The sequence below is a fragment of the Neophocaena asiaeorientalis genome, unplaced genomic scaffold, assembly GCF_003031525.2.
Source record: "Neophocaena asiaeorientalis asiaeorientalis breed wild unplaced genomic scaffold, Neophocaena_asiaeorientalis_V1.1 scaffold79, whole genome shotgun sequence".
NCBI lineage: Eukaryota > Metazoa > Chordata > Mammalia > Artiodactyla > Phocoenidae > Neophocaena > Neophocaena asiaeorientalis.
In genome coordinates, this window is record NW_020175402.1 from 4,553,815 (window position 1) to 4,575,162 (window position 21,348).

At 50.5% G+C, this 21,348-nt stretch overlaps 1 protein-coding gene and 1 pseudogene across 2 annotated transcripts in view; one reads left to right on the forward strand and one right to left on the reverse strand.

The window, feature by feature from the left end:
* Positions 1-6,987: 6,987 nt before the first annotated feature.
* On the reverse strand, positions 6,988-12,686 carry LOC112414390 (60S ribosomal protein L18 pseudogene; annotated as a pseudogene).
* The window catches only part of RPS6KA1 (ribosomal protein S6 kinase A1), a 35,752-nt gene continuing 27,083 nt past the window's right edge, over positions 12,680-21,348 (forward strand). Inside the window, exons 1-2 of one of the 2 annotated variants that reach the window (XM_024766566.1) lie at positions 12,680-12,711; positions 18,791-18,835. In XM_024766566.1, the coding sequence (XP_024622334.1) occupies positions 12,685-12,711; positions 18,791-18,835 (72 nt within the window). In that variant the 5' untranslated portion in view covers positions 12,680-12,684. Of the gene's footprint in view, positions 12,712-17,750; positions 17,781-18,790; positions 18,836-21,348 lie in introns of those variants that run through there. The other variant, XM_024766569.1, reaches the window with a different exon arrangement.

The window sequence follows — 21,348 nt, forward strand, 5'->3', positions numbered from 1 at the left end:
TTCTGGATCTGTATTTTCTCTTTGTCCCAATTTTCTTAATTATTTACTTTAAGCCTTAAAAAATGTTTTATTATGGAATATTTCAAACACATGAAAGTAGAGAGAATGTAATAAACTGTTATGCACCTGTAACCCATCCTCAATAATTACCAACATTTTGCCAATCCTGTTTCATTTACCTCCCCACTTTTCCCTCCCTCTGAAGTATTATAAAGCAAATCCCAGATATCATATCATTTCACTGGAATTATTTCAGCATATATCTTTAAAAGATAGGGCTTTTTCAAATATAACTACAATGCCACTATCATACCTAACAAAATTAATACAAATTCCCTAAAATCATTTAATACCTAGTTCATGTTCAAATTTCTTTAATAGTTGGTTTGTTCCAGTAAGAACTCAAATAAGGCTCACACATTTCATTTGGTTGATAGATGTCATAAGTAACTTTTCATCTATAACAGTTTCACTTTTCTTCTTTTTTCATGCTATTTATTTGTAAAGGAAACCAGAGCATTTGCCCTGTAAAGGTTTCCACATCCCAGAAGATTTGGCTGATTGCTTCCTGATGATGTAGTTTAACTTGTTCTTCTGTCTGTTGTATTTCCATTAAACTGAAAGTTAGATCTAGAGCTTGATTAGATTCAGGTTTAATGTCTTTAGCAAGAATACCTTACTGGCGATGGTGCTGTCTACTTATTATTATGTCTCATCTAGCGGCACATATTAGTTTAAATATTTTTACTGATTGATCTATGGTTTCAGGGCTCTTGGCCTGCTCTTTTCATTATAGAATTCCCCATCAACCTTTTATCTGTTGGTTTTAGCATCTGCTGATGATCCGTTATTTCATTAGGTGTTGCAAAATGGGGACCGGGCCCTGGCAGTGAAAGCACCAAGTCCTGGACTGCCAGGGAATTCCCCATGACTTTCTAATTCTGTCATTCTTTTTTTTTTTTTGGCCATGCCCAGCAGCATGTGGGATCTTAGTTCCCTGACAAGGGATAGAACCCGAGCCCCCTGCAATGGAAGCACGGAGTCACAACCATTGGACCACCAGGGAAGTCCCTTTGTCATTCTTTTTGCATTCATTAGCTGGAATTCTTCCATAAAGAACAACTTTTCAATAAAAATTATTTTTAAAAATAAAATTAAATTACAAAAATAATTTAAAAATAAAACTTAAATGAGTGCTTCCCCGGTGGTGCAGTGGTTGAGAGTCTGCCTGCCGATGCAGGGGACACGGGTTCGTGCCCCGGTCTGGGAAGATCCCACGTGCCGTGGAGCGGCTGGGCCCGTGAGCCATGGCCGCTGGGCCTGTGAATCTGGAGCCTGTGCTCCACGGTTGGAGAGGCCACAACAGTGAGAGGCCCGCGTACCGCAAAAAAAAAAAAAAAAAAAACTTAAATGAAAAAATAAAAGAATAACTTTTCCTCATTCATTATTTGATTTTCCTGAAATAGTTTGTACAAAGAAAGACAGGATGAATGCTTGATTCCTTTAATGTATTTTTATAAGTTGCCTGAACTCCTTTGTGGAACAAGGTGTTAAAAAAAAAAAAAGGGCAAGCAGAGTAGTGGAATGGAAAGAGCACAGGCCTTGGACTCAGACAGAATCCTGATTCCATCACTTCTTACCTGTGTAACCTTGGGCCATCCATCTGAGCCTCAGTTTCCTTAACTGCAAGTTGGGGGCCAATATCCTCAACTTCCCCAAACTTTCAGTAGAATCATTTCCAGGCCTAGATCAAGCAATTCCTTGTACAGGAAGTAAAATACAGTCATTGTGGAAAATTTAGAGGATGCAGATAAACACAAAGAATATAGAAGCTTTGTGAAAAGCATCTAGCATATGCTTGGCCTATAGTCGGTATTTCTGACAACTCCAGCTTGGCTCTCGGGCTGCCCTGTGTTAGAATCCTTCTGGAAGAGAGTAACTTTAGCCAGCAGAGACTCCAGCCTCAGTCCAAGAAAATCCTAGTAAGAGTCAGAGAGGGTGTTTTGGGGAGAGAGCAGGAGGTCTTATGTCAAGAGCTAGTGAACTGAAGTTAGACCTACCACAAGCTTGCAGTGAGATCCTGGGAGAGTCACTTAACCTCCCAAGCAACAGTTTCTCACGTGTAAGATAGAGGTTGTCAAGGCTGACTTGCCAGAGTCGTTGGGAGGGCCACTTGAGATGTTGATGTGGAGATGCCCACCTTGGAGGCAAAAATTGGGCAGTGCTCAGCAAATAGGGGTTAGCTTGATCTGTCTGGGAACTCCCTTTCTGAGCGCCCATCAAGTGTAAAGTTACAAGTGTCTCTTATCACTGAAGGGCTGTGTGAGGGCTGGCTTGGAGCCCAGGCTCCAAGTGCTGTGTGAATTGGGTAACCTCTTCCTCTCTGGGGCTTGGATTCTTCCATCTGTGAGATGACCAGATTAGGGGTCCAAATCTAAATGCCCCCAGGAGCAGACAGGTAGCAAGTGAATGAAGTGGGGGAGTCAGTGAGATAGTAGTGGGTGGTGGAGACTGTGGTGACCTGATGAGCTTGCTTTATCTGAGAGAGGCTGCCACTCCATTCTGCTGATGGCCACAAAACTGGAATGTGAGCACAGGTGGCCTTTATAAAAAAAAAAAAGTTATTTATTTATTTTTGGCTGCGTTGGGTCTTCCTTGCTGCATGTGGGCTTTCTCTAGTTGCGGTGAGCGGGGGCTACTCTTCATTGCGGTGCGTGGGCTTCTCATTGTGGTGACTTCTCTTGTTGCGGAACATGGGCTCTAGGCGTGCGGGCTTCAGTAGTTGCGGCATGCGAGCTCAGTAGTTGTGGCGCACGGGCTTTGTTGCTCCGCGGCATGTGGGATCTTCCCGGACCAGAGATCAAACCTGTGTCCCCTGCATTGGCAGGCAGATTCTTAACCACTGCGCAACCAGGGAAGTCCCTTGCCTGACTTTTAAAGAGGCTGGAAAGCTGTATTTAAAATTTTCTTCTTCCTTTTTTTTTTTTTTTAATACCTTCTTTTTACAAAACGTCTGTCCAGGGCTGACTTTCAATAGATCCCAGCGAGGGAGCTGCTCTGTTATGAAGGAAACCCTGACCCAGAAGCAGGTCATCTATGAATGGTTTAGCACCAGGTTCCCCACCAACGTGTGCTGTGTGACAGGTGAGGGGGCTGCTGCCTTTCTGGCCACGCCCCATGTCCCAGGACCAAGGGGTCTTCCAACCCGACCCCGGTCCTGAGGGGCTGTGGAATGCACTGTGCTGTATTTTTAATTTTAAATTAAAGTGATGGCAAGTTACTTGAGATATTCAGCAGCCTGTATGGACTAAACAAAATGTAAAGTAGGGTTAAGAACATGGATTCTAAAGTAAGGGAAGTTCATGCACCAGCTTTACCACTTAATTAATTGTATGTCCTTGAGCAAGTCATTTAGCTTCTCTGTGCCTCACTTTTCTTATCTGTAAAATGGGGGTAATTATTGCACCTGCCTCATGTGATTGTTGTGAGGATCACATAAGCAAGGACAGGACTAGGGTGAGGTTAACAGAATGAGGTTAATGAGGAATCATCTTGGGTGCAAAATTTAAGGGGGTGCCAAAAAAACTCAACAATCAAGATATATTTTCAAAAGTTAAAAGTAATGCAAAAAAAAAAAAAATCCATGATGACCAAAATAGCAACATTTTAAGTGAAGACAGGATATGACCTTGCACTTGTGTGACTTGGCCTTAACTCACCTCACCCTAATCCTGCGTCTGTGGGGTCCTGGCTTTATTCTTTTTTTTTTTTTTTTTTTTTTTTGCGGTACGAGGGCCTCTCACTGTTGTGGCCTCTCCCGTTGCGGAGCACAGGCTCCGGATGCCCAGGCCCAGCGACCATGGCTCACGGGCCGAGCCGCTCCGCGGCATGTGGGGTCTTCCCGGACCGGGAAACGAACCCGTGTCCCCTGCATCGGCAGACGGACTCTCAACCACTGCACCACCAGGGAAGCCCGTGGCTTTATTCTTAAAATAGGATGGTACACAAGGAGAACACCCATCCTACCTCCAGGCCCAGTGGTTCACGGGTAAGAGAGAGAAAGCATTTGACTTTGTTCACTGCCGTATCACCAGCACCTACAATGGTGCCTCACACATGGTAGGATCTTAATAAATATTTGTTGAATGGGAAAAAGTTGGGATGATACATTTCCAACCTTAGAACAGTGCCTGGCACCAAGTAGGTGCTCAATAAAAAATAATGATGATTATGATTGAGAAGATAATGATGTCATTGTGGGTCCTATTCTGTCTTTTTTTTTTTTTTTTTTTTTTTTTTTTTTGCGGTACGCGGGCCTCTCACTGTTATGGCCTCTCCCGTTGCGGAGCACAGGCTCTGGACGCACAGGCTCAGCGGCCATGGCTCACGGGCCCAGCTGCTCTGCGGCATGTGGGATCTTCCCGGACCGGGGCACGAACCCGTGTCCCCTGCATCGGCAGGAGGACTCTCAACCACTGCGCCACCAGGGAAGCCCCCCTATTCTGTCTTTAAGCCAATGGTGAACCTAGTGTGTTTGACACCCAAAATGTGTTTTTTTTTCCAAGTTATCAAATTTTATTTTTCTTGAATTTCTTCTTAGATTTTCTGGTAATGTAAAAAAAATGTTTTTAAATTTTTATTTTTATTGGAGTATAGTTGATTTACAATGTTGTGTTAGTTTCAGGTGTACAGCAAAGTGATTCAGTTATACATATACATATATTAATTCTTTTTAAGATTCTTTTCTCATATAGGTTATCACAGAATATTGAGTAGAGTTCCCTACTGCTATACAGTAGGTTCTTTTTAGTTACCTATCTTATATATAGTAGTGTGTGTAGAAAAGATCATTTTTTAATCCCAACATGACAAGAATTATCTTCAATAATAATCATGAAATAAAACAAATAATAATAATGGCAGAAAAGCAACAGAGACAGTAAAAACTTGCTTTTATTGAACTTCATATATATACTCAGACCAATAAAATTTTTTAAATAAAATAAAAATTATAGTACAAATGGGAAAAAAGTAAAGGACTAATAGTTTATGGTTATATTAATGTATTTTTTTAACAAAAAGGTACATACACACACACATGAAGAAATGCCTCTAAAAGAGGCAAATTGGCAGGTTCAGAGAATGACTTGCACAGAGAATGACAGAACTACAGTAACAGTTTTACAATCACTGTGCTATCGCCGTTGATTTCAAATCTGCTGTTTAAACGCAGGGACATGCGGACATGAATGCCCCTGATGTGAGCTCCAGTGATGCTGACCTGCTATGAGCTCTCAAACTGAAGGTATATGTTGGCGCCAGTTGTGTAACTGGGAGTTCTTCAAATTAGCTTCCATGTAGAATATGTTATTTATTAAAGGTTAGGTGATAAAATGTACTAATTAGAAGTATATATATATCTCATAGTAATCGCGGCAATTATTTAGAACTTAGACCAAGAAAGATCTCTTCAGGACAGAGGATTTTATCACCAACGACATTGTTTAGAATTGCCAGGGCACAGTGATAAAAAAAGCAGACCCACCCAGTTTCATTAATGTTTTAAACTTCTCTACAGACAATGCATGCCTTATTTCTTGCACATGGAGGACTGGCCACCACCCTTAACTGATTCACCTCTGCCCCAGGTCATCAGTTTCCTATCTCTGGATGAGACAGTCCCAAAGGCCCTTCCAAAGATGACATTGCACTACTTTCTAATTGTGGGTTTGCAAGCTATTTCAAGCGATGTGACCCTGGGTAAGTCAGGTTATTTCTCCAAGTCTCAGTTTCCTCATCTGTGAAATGGGAACAATAACCCCAAGCCATGCCTTACCCCATAAGGGCTCCATGAGGTAGTGTGGGAGAAGACTTTTTGTAAAGAAGGAGGCACTGCATACAAGTGGCAGGAACACAGGTGGCAGGCCTTGATGACAAAGGTGATGATGTTCCTCTGAAGTCATAAATAAGTTGTTCCTAGATTGAGGATCTGGGTTAGGGGAAGGGGAACCAGCGGGTGCTGGACTTTGCAAATCACTGACAGTGACTTTTTTCTTCCAGGAAAAGTCTTGATCCTCTTGGCCAAAAGCAGGGGGCTGATCACAATGACCCCAGTTCCTCTGCTGCTGTATTACAACCCAGCTGGATGGAGCACTTCCCTTCCAGGGGAAGGTGGCTGAGGCAGAAGCAGGGTGTGAGAAACTACTGATGCCAGCTGGCTCTTGTCCTCAGAAGCACTCTGAAATTAGTTTACCTGCTTGTTTAGCCAAAGAGAATGTAAGTTCCTAGAGCAGGGGTTAACAAATTTTTTTTCTGAAGAGCCAGCTAGTAAACATTTTAGGCTTTCTCAGCCATATGGTCTCTGTTGCAACTACTCGACTCTGCTGTTGTAGTGTGAAAGCAGCCCTAGACCATACGTAAACGGAGCGTGGCTGTGCTCCAATAAAACTTTATTTATGGATACTGAAATCTGAATTTCATATAATTTTTGCACATTATGAAATATTCTTCAATTATTTAAAGATGTAAAAGCCACTCTTAGCTCATAGGCACATAAAAAGAGGCCAGATTTGGCCCACAGGCCGTTCATACTTTACCCACCCTTATTCTAGAGGGCAGAGACCCTCTCTGTGTATTCCTTTGCTGTGTCCACAGTGCCCAGAACAGTGCCTAGCACATAGCTGTCCATAAGGATCTGTTGATGACCAACTGCTTCCTCTTCTGCCCCTCTACCTCCAATTCCATTCCCATCTCTTGCTGCGACTATATCCACCTCTACTTCCAGCTCCCATTCTCTGTAACCAGCAGCAACAAGCTTCTGTTGCCCCCACCCGGTCCCGGTCTCCAGGTCAGTGGAGGAGCCCACTAGCTAGTTCTCCAGTGGCCCTGGGACTGTCCCATCTGGATGCTCCCATTTTTCCTCTTCTTCTCTGACTACCCTATCTTTGGCCTCATTCTTCTTTTTTTTTTTCAGCATCCAAAATCTTTTTAATAACAAGGCAGGGTCTGGGCCTGGTTTTTGTAGTGGCAACTGGCCTGTCAGCCTCTGGTGCGCTTGAACTTCCAGCCCTTGGAACGTAGGGTTTGGTGTTCCTGAGGTCTTGCCGAGATGCCTGTACACCTCTTGGTCTTTACCAGAGAGTAGGCCAGCGCCACAGCCCTTGGGAGTGTCCAGGGCCAGTTGGTCAAAGGTGAGGACCTTGCCCCAGGCCTTGGGGATGTGGCTCCGGGGGCAGTGCACACACTTTCAGTTCGGGCACCTACTGGGCATGCACATGATCAGTTTTAGTCCCTATAACCACACCTGTTTTGCCTTCCCCTCCAGGAAGCGTCACCTTCTGGATCATCTGGGAAAGGGATAGAGGCCACCAGTTGGTGCAACTCACGAACAACCTCTTCAGCACAACTTGATTGAAGGAGTTGGTTGGTCAGGCCAGAAACCTGTACAGCTTGACCAACAGCCTTAGGTAGCTGTCCTAGCTCTTGGCCTCATTCTTTTTTTATTTTTGGGCCATGCCACGCAGCTTGCAGGATCTTAGTCCCTGACCAGGGATCGAACCCATACCCCCTGCAGTAGAAGCACGGAGTCCTAACCACTGGACCACTAAGGAATTCCCTTGGCCTCATTTTTTTTTTTTTTTGAGTAGGGAACATTTTTTTCTAGTATTTATTTATTTATCATGTATTTTTTTCTGGCTGAGTCGGGTCTTGGTTGCAGCATGTGGGATCTTTCATTCCGGCGCACAGGATTCTCTCTAGTTTTGGTGAGCGAGCAGGCTCCAGAGCACGCGGGCTCAGTAGTTGCAGTGGGCGGTCTCTCTAGTTGTGGCATGCAGGCTCCAGAGCACGCAGGCTTCACAGTTGTGGCACGTGGGCTCTCCAGTTGTTGCGCCGTGGGCTCAGTGGTTGCAGCACGTGGGCGTAGTTGCCCCGTGGCATGTGGGATCTTAATTCCCCGATCAGGGATCGAACCCACGTTCCCTGCACTGGAAGGTGGATTTTTTACCACTGGACCACCAGGGAAGTCCCCACACAAGCATATTTTGAAGGCTTGCCACAGCTGTAGCCAGTGAGATAGCAGTAAACAAAATAAAGTCCTACCTCATGGAGCTTTGTTCTAGTGAGAGAAACAAACAATAAACAAACAGATAAATATACAATATGATCCCTGGTAGAGAGGCATGCCATGAAAAAAAGATAACATAAGATGATACCGTCGATGGGGAGCTATCTTAGGTAGGGTCAGTCCTCTCCAAAGAGGTGACATTTGAGCAGAGGTGCGAATGAAGTGAGGGAGCAAACTCTGAGAGCTAAAGAAAGAAATGTTCCAGGTGGAGGGCACAGCAGGAGCAAAGCCTGAGGTGGGAGTGTATGTGGCATGTCAGTGAGCAGGCAGCAAGACTGGTGGCAGGGGGGCAGTGAGTGAGTGGTAGGAGAGGAGGGGGCAGGGGGAGTAGGGGGCCAGGTCCTGCGGGACTTTGCAGGCCCAGCAAAGTCCTTGGATTTTGTTTTAAGTGTGATGGGGGAGCTACAGGAGGGTTTCAAGCACCTCCATCCCTCAGACCTGGATGGGGCAGACAAGAGAATCCACTCCCTTACTTGTTCACTACTACCCACCTCTGCATACTGAGTACCCGTGAAGCCCCTTCTGGGCTGACAGTGTAGTGAAGTGAATAAGAGCACTGGATTTTGAGTCTGAGAGAATTGGGTTCCCAGCCTAGCTGTAATACTTACTAGCTGTTGGACCATGGGCAATCACATCACTCCTGAGCCTCAGTTTTCTCATCTGGAAAATGGGGACAATAATTTCTGTCTCATGGTGTTGTTGGGGCGACTGGATGAGCTCTTGCCTCTAAATCACACAGTGCCAGGCAGGTCACATAGCTCTCTCTCAATCAGCTGTCATAGTTGATGATGATGATTACTATTTAAATGCTGAGCCAAGTTCTGGCATTTTGTAATCACTTGTTAAAGGGAACTACCATTATGATTGTTCCCCTTATGCTGTTCCACCTGCTGCCAGGAGACACATGTGCGAAGACCCTCCTCTACTGAATGGCCAAGGAAGAATAATGACAGACTCTCTTCCTGTGGGGCAGGGCCCATCCAGAACCTGTGCTCTTGAACATTATAGCAAGCACACGCCCAGGTTGCGGTAGAAGGACCTAAAACCCAGCGCTCAGCCTGTCAGCTCAGCCCCCTGCTTCATGCCAGAATAACCTCTTCCACAAGGTACAGGATAAGAACCTCACTGTGTCCAGCAGAGCCCTTTCGCACTTAACAAACACGGCAAGTGACTGCCCTGAACAGCCTGTTCTCACCCCATTATGCATAATAATAATAGCTATCATTTATCCACGACTCAGAGTGTAGCATTTCAGAGCATGAGTCCTAGATTTACTGTATTGTAGCTAGATGATGTTGTACATATCACTTAGCCTCTTTGAGCATCTATGTGCCAGGTAGTGTGTCAGGTGCCAGGAAGACAAGAGCCTAGAAGACCCGATTACTGCCCTCTCACAGCTTCCTGTCTAATTGGAGAGCTAGATGTTAATCAGGTAATCACAAAAACAAATGTAAAAGTACACCTTGAGGAGCACTAAGGAGAAGTATCCATTGCCATGAGTGTATATAACAGGCAGGTAAGGGAAGATGTCCTGGAGGAAGTGATTGTGGAGATAAACTGGCTTGAGGAAGACAGACAGTTTCAAGAACAAGGAGCAAAGCCCTGGGGCAGTAGAACTGAAGGAAAGTCAGTGTGGCTGCAGCCTAGAGAGAAACAGAAAACTGTGAGCTGAGGCTCCAGCAGGATCAGCACATTGTAGGCTATGGATTGCTCTCTATAGCTCTCTGCTGAGTGACTGTAATATCCTTTCAACAATCATGGGCAAGCTGACCTGCCCAAGCTCCCAGGCAGGGCCCAGGTGTCCTCTGGGCACCCCCCTTTTCCAGCATAACCCACTCATAACCCAATTCTCTTGGGAGAGAGGACACAGGAAGTGAAACATTCATAGGAAAGCACAGTCACTACTGGGTCCTTATATTGAGATGATGCACTTGATATGGAATCCTTTCTTGTAAAAAGGGGAAGGAAGAGGCCAGGAGCCCCAGGAAGGGGGCAGATTGAAGGTAGAATCACTCCAGTTTTCCCCTCGCCCATGCCCCTCCCACCCATCCACCTCATTTTCCTCGCCCAGCAGTCCTTTGCCCTCATTCTCTAGGTCTCAATGTCTCTTCCCAAGTTTAACTTAAACCGGCTTGCAGCCAGATATTTGGCACCTGTGTGCAATCTGTTCTGAGCCCTGAGTAGGATGACTAGATTTAGCAAATCAACAGGACACCCAGTTAAATTTGAATTCAGATAAACAACAAGCATTTTTTCGTATAATTTTTAGTCTAAACATTACAAAGCTAGCCCTGAGCAGCAGGGGTTGGGTCATCGGAAACTCCAGGCAACTGATACTAACACTGATGTCAATAACAGCTGCCAACTTTGGCCCAGGTTGCCTCCAGTTTAGCTCTCATTAAGGAGGTAATAGAGTGAGTGAACAAAAGAATGCACTCTGGGGACTTCCCTGGGGGTGCACTGGTTAAGAATCTACCTGCCAGTGCAGGGGACACAGGTTCGATCCCTGGCCTGGGAAGATCTCACATACCATGGAGCAACCACATGCCGTGGAGCAACTAAGCCCATGCACCACAACTACTGAACCTGTGCTCTAGAGCTCGTGCACCACAACTACTGAAGCCCGCGCACTGCAACTACTGAGCCCTGCAAGTACTGAAGCCTGCATACCTAGAGCTCGTGCTCCACAAGAGAAGCCACCGCAATGAGAAGCCGCGCACCACAATGAAGAGTAGCTCCCACTCGCCACAACTAGAGAAAGCCCGTGCGCAGCAATGAAGACCAAACGCAGCTAAAAAAAAAAAATAAAAGGAATGAACACTGGGCCTATACTACCAGGGTTGTCTTTCAGCTCTGCCATTTTCCAGCTGTGTGACCTTGGAGGGACCCAGACAATGAAACGCTTAACTTCTCTGTCCTTGGTTTCCTCATCTATACACTGGAGATAATAACAGCACCTAACTCATAAGGTTGTTGTGAGGATTAAATGAGTTTACAGGTAAAGTGCTTAGAATAGTGCCTGGTCCATAGTAAGTGCTATGTTAATGTTAGCTCTAATAATTTATCTAACCACACCAGACCGAATGGAAACTCCATGAGAACAGGGACTTTCTTCTGTTCATTGCTATATCCACAGGAATGAGGAGCAGGGCTGGTTTATAATGCATGCTCAAGAAGAGGGCCTGGCTTGTAATATATAGCCATAAATATTTATTGAATTAAATCTAGTCCTCAGGATCTGCCTGAAAGATTGGAATTATATTAATGATTCCCCTTTCACAGATAAAGAAACAGGTTTAGAGACATGAAATGAGTTTTCCAATGTTAAGGAGGTGGCAGAGCTAGGATTCAAATCCAGATTTGTTCGGTTCCAAAGTCTTTTCCACTCAAAACTCAATTCACTTTAACAGCTGAGGTGCTACCCTTGGAAAGTGATGGAATAACAGGAGCATCTGGATTTAGGAGAAATCCTCATGGACTTTGATTTTTTTAAGTCCTAATCTGTTCCCCATCTGCTGTGTAACCTTGGGTAAGTCACCTCATCTTTTTGAGGCTGTTTTATGATGTGTAAACTAGGTCGTGGTGAGGATCCAAGGAGATCATATATTGGTGAAGCCTGACTGGAAGAAGGCTTCTGATAAACAATCCTGCTTTAGAACGGCTTTGCAAATGGACATTCTTCCCCACCCATGAAACCCACAAGCCCGTCTCTCCACTCCCCCTTGTGTGAATAAATCTCATCACACCTGAACCCCTAACATCTCTTTAGACGGAGGCTGAATCTCTCCGGGGGATATCTGTCTCCCTGGCCTCCCTGCACTCCAAGAGCAGCCCAAGTGTCGGTCAATCCTGGGAACCTGGTCCCTGCTCTCCTCAGAGGGGGCACAAGCCCAAATGAGCCCAGAGCTGGGCCTGCAGTTGGGAGAGATTCGGGGAGACGGCTTGAAAAGAGCAAAACATGCGTATTAAGACATCACTTTGGAGGCACTGTGGGTCCTGATGGTGGTGAAAGACTTGTACCCTACCTGGAGCCGGGGCGCAGGAGATTCCAGTGTCGCCTTCCGGGGCGGGGTTAGGGGGTCCTAGGGCCTTGTAATGGGGGGAGTAGGGCCCAGGCTCCTTTCTAGCCTTTGCCAGGGTGAGGCCCAGGACATTCAGAGTGTGTGTGTGTGTGTGTGTGGCAGGGGGAAACAGCCCCCGCTGGGGGGGGAGAAAGAACATCTGGGGAGCTATTCCAAACGAGGTGAGTGGGGGAGATGGGTAGCCCTGGCATGGTCCCCTCCGGGGACCAGGTTTGGGAGGGAGGAGCCAGGAGGGCCTCTTCTGGGCTGAGCAGAGCGCGGGCCCAGGGCTCGCGGTGAAGGCGGGGCCCGCACTCTCTTCGCGGCGGGGGCTGGGGGTCCGTGCTGGGAATGCCGCGCCGCGGGGGCCGGGGCGGGGCTTCATTGGCCCCGCCCTTCGCGCAGGTAGCCAATGGGCGCGGCGGCGCCGGGTGACGGAGGGAGCCGAAGTGCGAGTGCCGCGGCGGCGGCGGCGCGGACGGCCCAACCTGGCCGCTCATGGAGCTGGTGCCGCTGGACCCGGAGGTGAGTGAGCTGGGCGGGGGACGGGCGCTGGCGGCCGGCGAGCCCGAGTCCCCACAGGGGCGGGGCGGCCCGCGGCGCCTCTGTAGCCTGGCGGGCGCCCGCGCGGACGCGAGTGCCCTCCGATCTCTTGCCCCCTCTCCGGCGCCACCCCCTTCTGCCCCGGGTGTGTGTGCGCGAGGGACAGTTCCGCCACAGCGCCGAGAAACCCCCTAGCCCGGAGAGGGAATGCCGTGGTGCGCTGAGATCTGACCCCCGCCTCACCCCACACACCTAGGACCTGTACCGGGAGCTGTCGGAGTTTCCTTCGTTAGGGCAGACGGCCAGGGCTGGGGTGTCAGATGTCTCGGATTCCACAAGAGACAAGGATCATGGGACCCCCCCCCACTTCTCCTTGATGTCTCCCAGCGCCCTACCCCAAGAGCTCCCGCTACTCGGCTGCTGACCCTAGAAGGATTGTCCCTCTTGACCCTAGCAGTTGTGGAATTTGGGGTGACACCTCCCGTCTGGGGCTGAAACTCTTGGTTTTCTTTGCCCCAGCCTAGGGTCAGAGGACACCTGTGTCACCTGCTCCAGGCTGGGGGGAAGAGAATGGGGAAAAGCCCTTAGACATTGTGAAAATTATTCCTGGAGATGAGGAGAACGTTGGTTCCTGCCCCGTCCCATAGGAAGGACTGGGCCCCTGAGGAGTCTGGCCTCTGCCTGCCTAGCGTCTCCCAGAAGCACCTCCTGCCCTCTGAGGATTCTATGGTGCTAGGCCCTAAGCTTGCAGAAGGCCAGCTCTTCCTGTGCCCTTTGACCCCCAGGGTCAAGGTCAAGCCCATCTGCCAGCAGATGGAGAAAAAAAACTTTTCCCTTAGCCTCATTCTGGGAAGGAGGTAGGTGATACTGCCTTTCCAGAGGGGATGTGGGGATATGCAGGGAGGGCATGGAAACCTCAGTGAGCCTGGGAGCCAAGGTGATTTTCTTCTGGCTTGGGCTCGGAGCCCCTGCTTAGATCCCCTCCTCTGCCCTCTCTTAACTGGGGCAACCACCAAGTGCCCTGCCTCTCAGGGTCACAGGTTGAGATCAGAGTGAGGATCCCTGGTCCCCAGAACCCAGGGTGTGCTGCCCCTTTAAAGGGATGGTCATGGCTGACACTGGCTATTGGAGGGTGGACGCATGGCAGGATTAGGTAGCCAACCTGAAGGCGCAATTTGGAGTAAATTGCTTTGGGATCCCTGCCATGGGGTTTTTACGGGCCCTGCTCTGTTCAGAAGTTCTCTCGCTGACTCACCCTCTGAGGTGAGGAACACTGCCCTCTGCAGCCCCTATCCACCACAGCCCACCCCCCAAGGACTGGGGCACAGGGGGTTGGGGAGGTGCTCAGAGGTGGATTCCTTTGCCTTGGCATACCATTGAGACCTAGGCCTCCCTAGAGGAAGGTGGACTGGGAGGGGCCAGGGAGAGACTTAATCTGAGGACTTACCATGGGTTATACTAGTAGGGAAGAAAGACACCCAGGAGCTCAATTCCCAGTCCAGGGCACTACTTCCTGTTTCTCTTTGGGGAATCCTGGGGCAGGGGCCAGGTTTAAACAGGAAACTCAACTCAGTTTTAGTACTGCTGCTGCTGAACTCTGAGAGGAAGAGACTGGCTTATTTCCTAGGATTAGGGGGGCTGTGATTTCTCTAGGAGCTTCAGCTTGGAAATACTGTGTGACCCCCAATCAGTCTTTAGCCTCTCTGGGCCTCTGTTTCTCCAATGGCCAGGGCTGGGTTCTGGCCTCTGCTTTCTGGGCCTGAGAGGGTACAGAGTCCCGAGTACCACTGCCCATTTTCCTCCTCCCCACTCCATGGAGGTGCCAGGCGACTGGGTGTTATTGTTTGGGTAACAGGAGCCATGGGGCAGCCAGGGCGCGGGTTGGGCTGTTTTCACTGGAGAACAGGGCCTCGCTGTTCTTAGCCCAGGTGACATGTAAGTGATACAGCAGCCTGACCTGCAGGTATAGGCGCTGCTGCTGGCTCCTGGCCAGGAAGGAGGCAGGCAGAGGGGCTGGTGGGGGCATTTGGCAGAGGCCTGGGATATAGACTGCCCTGCCCTCCCCATGACGCTGCCGAAAATGGGCTGCTGGGAGGCGGGGCCTTGTCTGGGGTGTGGCCCAGGTGGAGTAAACCCATTGGAAGTGTGGTTGAAGATTCTGCCTGGGCCTTCCCTGGCCTTGCTGAAAGCAGTAACCTTGACCCCAGGCCCAGCCTCGCTGTGTACAGAGCTTCATTATGTGCCACCCACCCCACTTCACCACTGTTACCTTATTAAAATAAAACAACTCTCAAAACAACTTCTCAAGGTAGGGATCATTACCCCCATTTTCATATGGAACAGCTGAACTCAGAGAGGAGAACTGGCCTGTGAATTAATGTCAGAGTCAGAATTGGAACCCAGATCTCTTGTCTCCAGCCTAGTTGGGGGAGGCTTAAGGACAGGGAAGAGCTGGGATCAAACTGGCCCAGGTGGAAGGTACTCCAAGAGAGGCTCCGGATGTTGGCAGACTCGCCTGTCCAGCCTTTGCTGAGGGCTGGTGGTACCAGCCGGCCCTGGCACCTGGCCCCCAGCTTCCAGCAGCGCGCAGGGCTGCCAGTGCTGGGCTCTGAACCCAACTCCTGGGGCTGCTTCCTGCCTGTGGGGCACGTGCTGTCTTTGTCCATCTGCTGCCCGGCCTCTCCAGACGCTGCCCTGGCCCCTCTTCCCGAGACAGAGCTGGTTGGGCGGGGAGGAAGGATGCATGGTGAAACCCATCTCTGACCTCTGGGGAGGGGGCACAGTGGTCTGGAGGCCCTCCGCAGCTGTCCCCATGAGTAGTGCTCTCTGAGGAAGAGGGAGGAGAGTGGGTCTCCATCCTCCAAGAGGCCAAAAGCCCTTTCCTATACCAGATTTTTTAGACAAGGTCTTTCATTCAGTATTCTGCAAGGTCAGTATCATTGTCCTCCTTCGTTCATTCATTCGTTCATTCAGCAAATATTTATTGAGCACTTATCATGTGACAAGTACTAATCCAAGCAGCAGGGTACAGCTGTGAACAAGATGGACCTGCCCTCGTAGTACAGATGAGGAAACCGAGGCTCAGAGAAGTAATGTGACAGACACAAGGTCAGAATGAGAGGCTGGCAGAGCTAGCATTAGTGGCTGTGTCTTTGTGGCTGCAGACCTGTGTTCTTTCCACCATCTGTGCAGCAGTCAGACCAGAGGGGCAAATGAGCCCTGTCTTCCCAGGACCCTGGCTCTAAGGGGAGAAGCTCACCTGTGGTCCTCTTTGCACTTCCAGTCCTTTCTCCAGGGCTGCCCATTCCCCTCTAGAGACCTTGTGCAACAGCTCTTACAGGCGTGGGGCTCCATGAGGATGGCATCCAAGCTAGAGACCCCTGGACTGGAGGCAACCAAATGGGGCCTGTGGAGCCCCCTGAATCCTCCAGGATACTGCTCTGTCAGCGCACACGTCTGGGTACGCCCACCACCTCCTCCCCTCCCTCATCAGGGATTCAGGCTTGCAGCCACATGACTCTGGGTCATGGCCCGATGTCTTAGGGACCACACGTAAGTCCCTCAACTCTCTGAACCTTGTCTGAAAAATGGGAGTAATAGAACTTTCTCTGGGGAATTCCCTGGCGGTCCAGTGGTTAGGACTCTGCACTTCCACTGCCGGGGGCATGGGTTTGATCCCTGGTCGGGGAACTAAGATACCGCATGCCGGATGGCATGGCAAACAAACAAACAAACAAACCAAACTTGCTCTGGCCTCCTTGCTCTCTTTGCTGGGTTGAGTTTTCATTTGACAGGCTACATGCTGGACCCTGATCTGGGCGCCAAGGAGATGATGCTGGACAAGTCATGGCCCCTCCCTGAGTTAATCTGCAGTTTGCTCGGTGCTGTGAGGCCCAGAGGAGGGAGGAAAGGGCTTGAGACTGTGTGGACAGAGGAGATGACGTTAGAACTGAGTCCTGGAAGAAGACCAGGGGTTTGCCAAAGTGACCAGGCAGGAAAGGTTTTCTTGGTAGGAGGAGCCACCGTGCAGATGCATGGGGATGTGAAACAAGCTGGTCTGTTCAGGGTCTCAGGTTGATCAGTTTAGCTCCGTAATAGGGCCTGATAGTAATAATGGGGACTGTTTGTGGACCAGTTACGTGCCAGGCATGTATACTTTACAGACACTATTTTGCTTGCTTCTTACAGCCACCCAATGAGGTACATTACTTTTATCCCCATTTCACAGATGAGGAAACTGAGACCTTGAGAAATGAAGTAACCTCAGGGTCATGCAGGTGGTAGAAGCCAGAATTTGAACCCACAAGGTCAGGTTCCAGAACCCACATTAATCACCTATGTTGGGCAGTTGGTGATGACGGCTTTGAACGCCATGCCAAGGAGCTGGGACTTTATCCTGCAGGCAGTAGGAAGCCGTGGAAGGGTTTGGGGCCTGGTACGTAGGAGGTTCTCAATAAGGAGTGAGTGAGTGACCAAGGGAGCCGATCACTCAAGTGTAACGATTACAGTTGAGTTTTAGGAAGGCTGAGGATTTGGAATGGGGGAGGCTGGTGTATAGGCCGTTGTTACCATCTGGGGGAATTATGTCAAGAGTCTAGAATGCTGGGTGAAGTGGAACTCCATCTACAAATGCACCGTGCCTCCCCCTCCCCCCAGCCCTGGTCGACCTGGTCCTTCTCCCCAGGCTTCTGAGAGATGACAGGTATGTGTATGCGTGCGTGGTGGGGCCTGTAGAACACTGGCCCCTGGGGAGGATTAGGGGCATTAAAGGGGCTCAGGGGGCAGGATGTCCTGGGAGCAACAAGGGGAGGGCTGCTCCAGGGGCAGGGAGATTATGTAATGGGCAGAGCACAGCTATGCCTGCCGCTGCCGAGCAAAGCCGCAGCTGCCCTGTGGACCCGGCCCCTGGCTCCAAAGTCCTGGGTCTTCCTGGCCTCTCCACACTCTCGCTGTGCAGGAGGGGTGGGGACAGCTTCTTTCAGCTTCCCAAGGCCCAGATGGGGTAGGTTACTCACCTCATATCACACAGGAAAGGGATGGTGTACCCCAGGGTGAGTAGCACCCACCTGAGGGTGAGGTCTGGGGGCTGGAGGACTGCCCAGGGGCGGGCTCCAGTGCCTGCCTCTCTGCAGGTAGTTCCCCTAGCTGGGCAGTGGGCTGCTTTTCCTCAGTCCTCTTTTGAGCACCTCCTGGCGTCAGAGACTGGATTTTGAATCCCCACTTACCAGCGGTGTAACCTTATGCGCCATCACTAGGCCCCTCTGCGCCTCAGTTTCTTCCTTTGCCAAGTGGGACCAGGGCCTGCCTCCCAGGTCAGGAGGGTTTAATGGTGCCACAGGTGTGAGGCACTGAGCCTAGTGCCGGGCATGTGGCAGGGGCTCGGAAGAGGAAAGCTGTTAGCACCAAGCCCTAATCTCTGCCCTCCCAGGGCTCCCCGTTTTTTAGGAGGGGCAGGCCCGTGTGTAAATAGTCCCTGCGTTGTGATAAGTGGTAAAATGAAGGATCGCAGGACCGTAGTGGAGCAGCAGTGATTCTGCGAGGATAGGGAGGGGTCCCAGAGCAGGCAGGGCCAGGGTGCCCACCATCACTGGGCTGGACGCTCTTCCAGACTTCGTTTCCTTCAGCCCTTGCATCAACCTTGGGAGGTGATGTAAATACCTTCCTGCTACAGATCAGGAAACTGAGGCCTCTTGAGTTGGTTAGTTGGCATGCACAGTTTGTCTGTGGCAGAGCTGGGAGTCCTTTCCTTCTCACTGGGAGAAGGTGACATTTGAGCTGAGCCTTCAAAGATGAGGTATTTGCCAGGCAGAGAGCCTGAGGGAGAGATGCCGGGAAATGGTCCGCCTGAGTTGTGAGGGGCTGTTGCAGGAGCCTTGATGCCTGTGCCCTCCCTGTGAGAGTGGAGGTAGAGAGGACACAGCCAGAACTCCTGCCCTCACCTCCATGGCCCCCTACCTACTGGGAGCAGCCGAGGGCGGGGTTGCCCCATGGGGTCTATCTTTGCTTTGTGCCGCTCTGCTAAGTTTTGACAGTGTTCCCTCATCTCCCTTCTCTTTTCCAGAATGGACAAGCCTCAGGGGAGGAAGCTGGACTTCAGCCGTCCAAGGTAAGGACCGGGGCTAGCACCAGAGCTAGGGACTGTCAGGGGTGGGGGACCGTTTGCATGGAGTGGAAGAGGAGGGAGGCCTGCCCTCGTTCCCCCCAGGTGTGAGGCCCTTTGGCCCAGCTCAGCCTTCCTTCTCTGGTCCCACCTAATCCTCGAGGCAGCCCTGTGTGTCAGGATTACTTGCTCCAACCTTCCTGTTTCTCAGGTGAGGGGACTGTGGCCCAGACAGGGTCAGAATCCAGGCTAGAACTCTGGTTACCCATTACCCAGACCAGGACACTTCCTCAGTTTATTTACTCGTGGCAGCTTGGCCGACTGTATTGAGACGGTGAAGGGGTGCTGAGAGAGGCTCAGGTCTGCTGGGCCTGACGTGGGCCTGGAATCATCTGGGCACCTGGCGCTGGAGGGAACCTGGTGGCCTCAAATCTAACCAGGGCCCAGTGCCTGGCATGTGGCGCACAGGCCATTTCTCAGGGACCCCACCTCCCAGCCCCAGGCTGGCTCCCTCTCCTCTGCTCTCTCTGCTTCCCCTGGGTTCCTCCCTTCAGCCCCTCAGCTCCTGTTGCTGGTTTTGTGTGTTGACAGAAGTACCAGGACTGGGTGACAGTTGTGTGACCTTTGGTGGTTCGTTTGTTTCCTCTGGGCCTGGGCTTTCTCATCTCCATGTTGAGCGCCTCCAATTCTCGAGGAGCTGTGAGGTCACAGAGCTGCTGGCTGTGGAGGGGCTTTGGAAGCCGCCAGGCAGGACAAAGTATGGGTTCTGGCAGTAGAGCCAACCTGAGTTCGAGTCCTGGCTCCACCATCACCATTTGACCAGAAGCTTCTCAAAAGTTTCCTCAGCTGTACCTTGGGAATAATAGTAACCTACTTCTCAGGAGTGACGTGAAGGACAAGTGAGGTAGCAACTGCTTGCCACACAGTGCCTTCAGCAGCAGCAGCGTGGACGCCCTGCTGTATTGCTCAGCGCCACTGACTGTTAGTGGCCACACCCTCCTGGCCTGGGTCTGCCTGGGCACCAGACCACGAGCTTGACCTTTGATATAGACCCGGAGCTGGTCCTGATGTTTGCCTTGACTCAGCCTCCTAAGATAAGGGAGCTGAGCTACCCGGGGTAGGGCAGGCTGACAGAAGTAGGCTCCCACCCCCTCCTTTTTTGGTACTATGGCAACCTTGGACCACCAAAAGCAGTCCACGTGGTGTGGACTGGGCCCCTTGGCTTATCTCAGCCCCATGTCTGGAGAATCTCTCCCCACAAAGGAGCTGCCCCTGGTTGCCTAGTAACAGAATGAAGGGGCTGTAGGTCTCCAGTGAAGACCCAGAATGTTCAGATCTTGGGGCTGTGGTTCTGGGAGTTGCAGAAGTGCTTGCACCTTTGAGGGAGCTGGTGGTGAGTGCAGCTTCTCACCTCAGTGCTAGAGAGGCTGGTTGGGAAAGGGCAGGAACTTACCCAGGCGGGCGACCTACATTTGATCCCAAGCCTGGGACTCCTTCTTGCTCTAGAGCAGATCCTGGGCTGGGAAGGGAGATGTGGCTGGACACAATGGGTCAGGGAGAACCTCGAATGCCACGTTAAGGGAGAGACAGCGCCATATCAGGAGCTTTGCATTTGGTTCTCATAACACCCCTGGAGGTTAACTCTCCCCATTTTACAGATGAGAAAATTGAGGCCCAAGGTCAAATAGCTGGTGGGCGATAGGGTCAGGTCTTGCCTGACCAGAGAGCCCACCCTCCTCCCAGCCCAGGAAACACACTGAGTGCTGAAGAGGAGGAGCACTGGGTCCCCGTGACCCCAAGTCCCATCATTCCTCGGAACCTGCTCATTCACCTTCTCCACTGCTCCAGAACCTCCCAGCATCCCCAGTGCCCACTTCTGGGCTCAACACACCAGGGAGCGCTCAGCCTGTGGTCAGGACCTCATCCCTCTGTTTAGTGGAACAAGCTGGCAGCAAGCTGGTTTATGTTTTACAACATCAGACTTTCAGTGCACCCTGCTGTAGCACTGGGGACCCCAAAATGAATTCAACACCCACCCTCAGGGAGTTCCCAGTGTTGGGGGAACGGTGGTAACAGGAAAGCTGTGTAGAGGGCGCTGTGATGGGGAAGAACAGGCTGTGGGCACCTAAGACCTCCATTCCGCGCCAGGCCTCATAGTGGGCAGTGAAATATACCACCTTCCTACATGTCTCTTGGGGGCAGGATGAGATGAGCGCATCCCGGGCAACCCAGCCAGTGGCATCTGAACTCAGGGCTGAGCGTGGACCAGGACAATCACTGCTGTGTGTGGCAGAAGAGGAAGAGTTGGGATGGGCCGTGGGGCACCAGGTCACCTTCCCTGCAGAGCTGGCATTTGGCTGGGCCTCGAAAGGCAGGATTTGGGCAGCTGGAGAGAAAAGTGGGCCTTCCAGGTGGAGGAGAGGCCTGACTTGGAGGGGGACTTGGGAGGCAGGGGCTCTGAGTTCAGAATCCTGCCCCTCTTTCTTGTTTGTTGTGTAACCTTGGGCAAGTGATTTGCC